Source organism: Oncorhynchus nerka, linkage group LG26 (assembly GCF_034236695.1).
Source record: "Oncorhynchus nerka isolate Pitt River linkage group LG26, Oner_Uvic_2.0, whole genome shotgun sequence".
NCBI classification, from domain to species: Eukaryota; Metazoa; Chordata; class Actinopteri; order Salmoniformes; family Salmonidae; genus Oncorhynchus; species Oncorhynchus nerka.
The window spans coordinates 21,852,294-21,861,132 of record NC_088421.1 but is presented as its reverse complement, the minus strand read 5'-3'; the positions used below and the strand labels follow the sequence as shown (position 1 = coordinate 21,861,132).

At 39.8% G+C, this 8,839-nt stretch overlaps 2 protein-coding genes across 2 annotated transcripts; both read right to left on the bottom strand.

The window, feature by feature from the left end:
- Positions 1–3,961: 3,961 nt before the first annotated feature.
- Positions 3,962–6,117, bottom strand: LOC115110725 (protein SCO1 homolog, mitochondrial-like). Its single transcript, XM_029636590.2, has 7 exons — positions 5,763–6,117; positions 5,499–5,618; positions 5,244–5,334; positions 4,871–5,068; positions 4,583–4,675; positions 4,358–4,473; positions 3,962–4,234 (listed from the first exon to the last, which is right to left on the bottom strand). The coding sequence occupies exons 1-7, from the start codon at positions 5,922–5,924 to the stop codon at positions 4,100–4,102; spliced, it is 915 nt and encodes a 304-aa protein (XP_029492450.1). The 5' UTR covers positions 5,925–6,117; the 3' UTR covers positions 3,962–4,099.
- A 363-nt stretch (positions 6,118–6,480) lies between these two features.
- On the bottom strand, positions 6,481–8,638 carry LOC115110715 (transmembrane protein 220). The gene is made up of 6 exons (XM_029636579.2): positions 7,996–8,638; positions 7,755–7,784; positions 7,537–7,597; positions 7,207–7,330; positions 7,056–7,115; positions 6,481–6,940 (listed from the first exon to the last, which is right to left on the bottom strand). The coding sequence occupies exons 1-6, from the start codon at positions 8,104–8,106 to the stop codon at positions 6,811–6,813; spliced, it is 516 nt and encodes a 171-aa protein (XP_029492439.2). The 5' UTR covers positions 8,107–8,638; the 3' UTR covers positions 6,481–6,810.
- Positions 8,639–8,839: the final 201 nt, after the last annotated feature.

Genomic DNA, 8,839 nt, shown 5'->3' with positions numbered 1-8,839 from the left:
GTTTTGCTTTCAATTGACCTAATGCTAAACTGAGGTAATGTTGCTATATGAGATTGGATTGAGTCACAGTGACCAATACATACATGTGCAATAAAAATTAAACATACTGACACAGCATATTTGACACAGGAATGAACAAAAATGATCTACTAAACTGAATACCAGAGGCATTTGTCGGCTCTATAATGAAGCACGCTGAAGAAATACAAGAATTCTGACAATACAAACATCTAAGCTGCTTCCAAATGTAATGATGTTACATGTAGTAAAACGCTTTACAGACGACCTGAATATATCTCATACAAAAGCAGCCCATGCCTCAACATGGCTTCAAAAACATCCAGGCCTCCGTTTATGCATATACAGGTGGCATTTGAAGAATACAATGACAAACAATACAATACATTCAGAGTGATGTAGATGTTTCAATTGGTTTATGTTCCGTTTATTCCTGCGTGTGGCAGTGTGCAAGAACAATTCTAAATTCTATGAAATAAACATTTTACTGATTCAAATTCAAACTTATTTTGAAAACAAAATTGACTGATATACTGTTGTACATTTTAAGCACAAAATTATCTCTGGCCCAGGGTGTTAGTGCACATTAGTAAAGGAACGGTCACTAACGACCTGGACCAGAGCTAGCACAACATATAGGATCATGCCATCCCATTTAGAGACTAGATCAGGGGTATCAAACTCATTCCATGGAGGGCCAAGGCTTTAACTTTTTCCTTTCAATTAAGACCTAGACAACCAGGTATGGGGACATCCTTACTAATTAGTTACCTTAATTCATTGATCAACTACAAGGAAAGAGTGAAAAGCCACAGACACCCGGCCCTACATGGAATGAGTTTGGCACCTGTGGACTAGACAGATGCTGCCTCATCATCAGGTAGTTTAGTTTAGACTGTTTGTCTGATATCATGCACTCCATTGGACAAGCTCCTAACCACGCGTCAGTTAGACTGTAAACTGACTGGCATAGAAGTGCTGTGGTCATAATCATGACCCTCCACAGTTCCCTCTAAAACTCATGTGATGTCACATGCAGTCGACAATAGAACTCCAACACCTGCATTTTTTCTTTCAATTTCCTTTATATTTTTTTTAATTTATTTTATTTCACCTTTATTTAACCAGGTAAGCAAGTTGAGAACAAGTTCTCATTTACAATTGCGACCTGGCCAAGATAAAGCAAAGCAGTTCGACACATACAACGACACAGAGTTACACATGGAGTAAAACAAACATACAGTCAATAATACAGTAAAAAAACAAAACAAAAAAAACAAGTCTATATACAATGTGAGCAAATTAGGTGAGAAGGGATGTAAAGGCAAAAAAGGCCATGGTGGCAAAGTAAATACAATATAGCAAGTAAAACACTGGAATGGTAGTATTGCAATGGAAGAATGTGCAAAGTAGAAATAAAAATAATGGGGTGCAAAGGAGCAAAATAAATAAATAAATGAAATACAGTTGGGAAAGAGGTAGTTGTTTGGGCTAAATTATAGGTGGGCTATGTACAGGTGCAGTAATCTGTAAGATGCTCTGACAGTTGGTGCTTAAAGCTAGTGAGGGAGATAAGTGTTTCCAATTTAAGAGATTTTTGTAGTTCGTTCCAGTCATTGGCAGCAGAGAACTGGAAGGAGAGGCGGCCAAAGAAAGAATTGGTTTTGGGGGTGACTAGAGAGATATACCTGCTGGAGCGTGTGCTACAGGTGGGAGATGCTATGGTGACCAGCGAGCTGAGATAAGGGGGGACTTTACCTAGCAGGGTCTTGTAGATGACATGGAGCCAGTGGGTTTGGCGACGAGTATGAAGCGAGGGCCAGCCAACGAGAGCGTTGAAAAAAATATATATTTTGATTAACTCAGCTGCGCACAATGCTAAACAATTTCTTTAGACTTACACTCTATGCATGATCCTATTCTACCCTATAAACATGTTACAAAGAACATTTATCTGTAAAACGTCAAATGAATGTGTGAATTGTCTCCAAGGAAAGAGTCAGTAGAGTTGTACGGTGTGTGGGCCATTCATTTTCATAAACTATGACAAACTGACACTGCATCAAAGCCAACCTAATTGGTGATTTAATATCCCATGAATGTCATTTGAAGGGCTGGCAACAGTTGTGGGTATAACTGGTCATGGACAGGCAGTAGGCACGCTACCACTGGCTATGCTGACCTCCACGTTATAGTAGAGTATGTACATTGACTGTGTCAAGGACACTGCGAGATTGTGGGAATTTGAAGTCACAGTGCGAACGAGAGGAAGTAAGGAGACAATCCCCGTCGGCTGGTTCTGTCCGAGACAGACTGATGCCTGCCCCTGGTGGAAAATAGATCTGAGGACGGGTATATCTGCCTTAGATTAGAGGGTCAACGGACAGGAGACCACAGAATAAAGCTGCTGATAAGCACTTCTAGTCTGAAAGGACACCCAGTTTTAGGGGGACTGTCTCAGACAAGACATCCACAGGGACAGACACTGATCGTATCATCAAACTCAACTCTCCAGGGCAACAGTGTACATTGAATAAGGCACAAGGGACTCCTGTCCAATTTTGCAAAGAGACGGGCATTTACTGTAGGTTGGACACAACAAATCAAGATATGGAATGGTTCAGTGGGTGAATTCATGAGCATACAATATAAAACTCTCATAAAGGATGATTTGATACTTTGACAGCTGAAAGGTGACCTCTTCTCATCTAGAAGAGTATTCTTCCCAGTCATCACAAACCACCAACCAGCCAGGAATGAGTGGAGTGCTTTGCCAAAGAGTGCTGAACAACTGCTGTGCTCTCCCTAGTTCAGGTTAACAAGGGGGAACTCAACAGGTTCTTGCCTAAAATACAGTCAACAGCTGCGTATTCCATTTGCAAGGATATTGAGAAATAATTTGTATGTATTATAAAACACAAATAAATTATGAATGTGTGTGTAACTTCAACAAAAATGATATGTTACTATGAGCCAATCATGCATCTATGGCTATAACCAGAAATAGAGGCTCCGGTGATTACCATTTATTTGCAGAACAATGCGCCCAGTCAAGACACTGGCCTGGCTGTCATATCAATAGCAACATGATTACAAATCAAGCTGTTAAATTAATTATCTAGGACAGTACTCTTGACAACTAATACGAACAACCTTAAACTCTGACCAGCACGTGTTTGCCACTAGGAACAGGCTAGTCTACAATATGGTTGCACAAAGTGAAGCCCTGATAACCTGCATGGTAGCCTACGACTACAAGGGCAGTAAAAAATAAATAATAATAAGACAGACAGACATAATTGCAAGTCCAAGTTTAATACATTAAACATTACTTTGGAAATTCAGTTGAAATATGACTGATTTATGAATAGTACAAATCGAGTAACCAAAGAGTTATTACAGTGCAGAAATGTTTCTGGTGTCACTGAGACGAGTCCAGGTATTGGGCCAGACTTAACAGCAAGGCTAAAAAGAAGAATTAGTGTAAAGGAAGTCAAGCGGAACTCTAACTGCACAACGACAACAATTCATGTTTTTTTTCCATTAGGAGTGTCCAAGGGCAAACACTGGAAACCTTTAGTTCTTCAGTATTGATTTCCAAGGAATACTTTCCCCCTACATTTTATGGTAGTTACATTTCTTTAGGTACTTAAAATCAAGTATTTCTGTTTGGCTCTCATATTTTTACATCAAAACGATTGTATTTCACATCGATTTAAATAATGGGCAAAGCAGAAAAAGTAAACACTTAAGTGTTGTCCACACCCATTTGCAAACAATCACTTTAAACCATCTTAGACTTAAATATGATATTAGAGACCATATTAAATGGTGAACCGCAACAAGGGAATTGTAAGTCGTAGACATCTGAATTCAATGAAAATCTGTAATGCAGATAAATATTCCATGTCATTGACATAATATGGCAGCGTTCAGTCCTGCTCCTGCTGGGCCAGAGGCTGCTGGGCCAGAGGCTGCTGGGTCAGAGGCTGCTCGCGGTCTCTGAAGGCTGTGAGAGGCACACAAGAGGTGTTCCCAGACACAGACAGTGCACTTGATCAGTTCTCCTTCATCTCACCTCTTAATTTCCCTTCTTGTACTTCCTCATGTGTGATGCAATGGAAGAGGAGATCTCAGCGCTCCTCTTGTTCTGTCCAAAATACTCTTTGAACTCTCCGTCCGGACCAACCAGGTACATGATGATTGTGTGATCGACCTGCAGTCAAGAATAAAGGAGGTTTCATTTAGATATCAATTCAGCTGGGAAAAGTGGGAATATCGACTTTACAATGAATAAATGAGAGTTCTGAATAAGGGCAGGATCAGACGATGAACTCACAATGTAGTCGTTGTCTTCATCCTTTGGTCCCTGGCTGTAGTAGACTCTGTAGGCTCGAGAGACTTGGTCAATTTGGGCCATTGTCCCAGTCAGGCCAATGAGCTTAGGGGAGAACTCTGGGGATAGAGGACAGAGGGGGAATGTTATTGTTCCACCAATGTGAGTCTAAGCCCCCCTTTTACCATAACATGGAAGCTACAGTAGTTAATGGCTTGTTCTCTTTACCTTTCACATATGTCCCCATGGCCTCAGGTGTGTCCCTGTCAGGATCAATGGTGATGAGGATGGGGGTCAGGTTTGGAAGAGACTGTATCCTGTCTGGGAAACATGGAAAGAGATGATGTTGATCACAACAAATCTCCTGTACATCCCAGAGTTGTAGCATTAACATTATGCTTTGTGACAACATGATATGAGTGACTGACTGGCTACTCACTCAACCATCTAATTGCCATGACATTAATAAATAATATGATGCATCATAAAGAGATGATTTAAATAAAAATACTTTACCTATTTCATCCACCACCTCAATCATTTTCTCGATTTCATCAGGACAGATGTCAGGGCAGTGTGTAAACCCAAAGTAGATAAGGACCCACTGGCTGAGGAAATCCTCACTTTTACAGGGCTTATTATTCTGATCCACAAGAGAGAATGGACCCCCAAGTGCTGGTTTCCCCATTGACTTTGTCCTTTCTCTTTCAATCACTGCAGTGAATGTGTAAAAAAGACAACATAATGTAAAACAGATTGTTACCAACATGTACAGAAACTGACGATTAACTCCAGTTCAGTTCGGAACATAAATTAATGTGTGTAAATCCACTGATGGATGTAGCCTACTGCATGATGGTGAGCATGCTAAGAGGTGAAATGTCCTTACATTCTTCTTTTTCCTTCTTGAAATATTTCATTCCGGCAAGGAGAACACCCCCGAATGCAAATGTTATTGCTAATGATTTCCAAGTCACTGGCTGCAGAGGATAGATGAATTGAGACAGGTAGAGCAACAAGGTTAAAGACAAAGCAAAAGGCACAGTGCTTTATTTTATCCATAGACATTAAAACCAGGTTTTATCAGGTGCCCAGACACAGTTGTTTACATATCACTCAGAAATGAATTGATACGTTTACATACCCCTGTCTTTTTGGTTTTATCACCAGAAGGGGGCGGTGGAGGTAAAGACGAGAATGATCTTGAGTCGTAAAAAGACAACCACTGTGATGTCCGGCACGTCCAACTCCCGCATAGATGTACCTGTGCAGTGCATGAGTACACACAATATGTTAACATGGTAGATAGGTACAAGGATATCTGTCTTCAAGCTGTTAGTCATTCCGCGCTTCAAACGGTGAACACATTTGATCCTAGTCTGAGTGTTGTGAGCCATGTATGACCTACCAGCCCGTGGACTGTCCGTGGTGAGAGATCTGTGTACGGAGAGACAGTCTTTCTCGATAAAGCGCGTGTAAAGCTGCAGATTGTGCTCACGCTTTGGTGCGAAATCATACGGTTTAACAGTCGACAACTCAAAGTCTGATACGATACTAGGCCCACTGCCATGATGTTGAGCTAGTTTGTCAAGATCTCAATGCGGAAGTGGTGGCAGAATTTTACACAACGTGAATCATTAAAGTAAAAACGCATTCAAATTCCTGATCTTGGATCAGTATACCTTTAACAAAGATTCTCATTGACCGAGTGGCTCGCAATATCAACTTTTTAAGCTGATCTTGGACCTGCCAGCGAACACAGTTATTTCTGTCTGTTGGAACCGGAAATTACGCACCTGAAGTCCTTTTTTTGTACTGGGTTCTCTGGGGGCTACTGACATCTAGCTATTGTAAAACACAGTACAGACAATTAACTTTTCATTGGCAGTAGCCTACTTCTGCTGCCAACTTTAACAAGTTAGGAGCACCAAACACAAAATTTGTTTGATTTAAATTGATTTAGATATAGCCTACATTACTTTTAAAGCACATATCCTGTAGCTATCGAGGCGCAGTTGTGCTAAATAATAATACCTAATTATTTGGAGCCTTGAGTAGGCTACAGTACATGCATTTCTTTCAATTTCGATTTCTGATGCAAAAATAATAATAAAAAGTCATTTATATTTGTTATTAAATTGCTTTATTTGATTGTGATTACACCAGATATCACCACAAGTGCAATGGGTTGCCTACAACAACAAACATGTTCAGAAAGAGAAAAGTATGATTCCAGTAAAAAAAGGAAAATGTATCAATCATATACATTCTAATTGATGACATTGTCACTTATTTAGATGTATGGTTTAGCAGGGGTGTTTTTTACATGCGTCTTTTTAAACTATGCATTCATGATTTCCATACTGCCTCTGTAGCTAGGTCATATCCTCTTGTAAATGTTCCAACCCGCAGATATGTTGCTCACTCATCACTGGACTATCTTAATGAATGGATATCTACAGTGCAGCTTTACAATGCGGGGGCCAGCTGGTCCTCAGCTCCTTGTTAATGTAGTAATACAGCCAGGCCACAAAGGGGAAGATTGTGATGGCAACAGCAATGGACAGTCTGAGAGCCCCAATAGAACTAATGGAAAATAGTTATGACAGTACAGATATCAGTGATGTACTAAGTTTGAGTCTTTTTTAAATAAAGTATTGCATGTAGGGATAAGGTCCAAATCTATGTTGAAAGTCCGTACCTTCCAGAGTGTTGACACAGGAGAAGCCAGACAAGTATCAACATGAGACCAGAGAATTCCCTGGGGATAGAGAGAAACAGGTGTGACCAAAAATAATTATTGTACCCAATGCTCATCTAAACAGAAAAATATATTGACTGTGAGACTATACCTTCCCTCCTCTTGCTGGAAGATATTTATGATGCGCTCTTTATACAGAGTCCATCCCATCATGGAAACAACAGCAGTCGAAATAAGCATATGAAGTTTAGCAATTCTCCTCCAAAGTAGTGTCTCTGAAAAACAGTCTCTCAAGCATTTAAACATTCAGGGTGCCGTGCAGGCTCATGCATATATATTTCTAGCTTTAACTACACTCATGATATAGCTACAAGATACTAAACAGTCAATGGCCAAAAATGTTAAAATGGAAATGTTATTTAATAGGAAAAATAGGCAAATATCATTGATGGATCTCTATTCATCCATAATGCCCACATACCTGTTACATGTGGTTTAATGGCAGTCAATAAACACAGATTTGCTGGAATAGCATAGGCAACCTGGAGATAGAAAAGGTGTGTAAACACAGATTTGCTGGAATAGCATAGGCAACCTGGAAATAGAAAAGGTGTGTATGTGGAGTACTGTAAATACAAAAATACAAAAAGCACATTGATTATAGTAATTCATTAAGAACATTAAAAAGCGTGATCCTACCATCCATAACACTGCATCCGGATCGTTAATCTATGCCAATAAAAAAGACAAAGGATAAGACATGGGATTTACTAATTTGGCCCAAATATTCGAAGACAGACATACACCATGTTCACTCATTAAATGACTGCTAAATCCATGAGTTCAACAGAAGCAGATATGCCTACAGCTAACGCCAAATACAGTAGGCTATAGATACAAAGTATCTCAAACAATGTAACCAAATAGGGGAATCACTTGCCTGCACATAACTTGCTAGAGCAAAGAACAATGACATGCATACATTGCAACCTCTCCAAATGATCAGAGAAAAGTTCGTTTTTGTGCACCTAACTTCACTAGGTTCGTTCATTGTCACGGTCTAAAACTACAGAACCAGTTTCTCGTAATCAGCAATTCGACAGCAAATTGTCCTCCTGGACTTTGCGTTGAATCCGTATCCGTATTTTTTAAATATTTTTTTAAGTTTCGACAAGTGAACATTTATAGGCAGTATAGCAAAGTCGCCAAGACTCGTTGTTTTGTATCTTTTTTTCATGAAAAGTGCTTTCTGAATATATATGAATAAGGAAAACGATTAAACGTTACATATGTGTTACTGTTACATTAAATACTGATTTGGCTACTTAAAAATAAAAACAATTCTGGACAGTATTACACATACTTTAAATGTACGTAAACTGACATTTTACTGTTAACTGTATGGTAACTCATAGCCTAATACAGTTAGGCTAGAAATCGCCCCTACCCACTGATACACGGTCAGATATTTGTCTTCCCCATAGTGCTTAAGGTTAACGCAGGCGGTATGGTTATCTGAGCCTAGATTTGTGTTCCTCGAACTCGGCCCACAAAGACAGCAGCGTCGCGTTGGAAGCAGTGGGTGTTCACGTTCGCAAGTGACATTTTGGTCAGCTGACTGAGTCTCCACCAGAGACGAAAGAGGAAGCGAGACACCCCACTCGCTGTTGTTTTCTTGTTCAATTAAACTAGGTAGACCAGACCAAGCTGCTATTGCATTTGTGTCTATGGTAGACACACCCAGTTAAGTAAGCCGGAACTGACCTTTTTTCAATCGTAAAAGG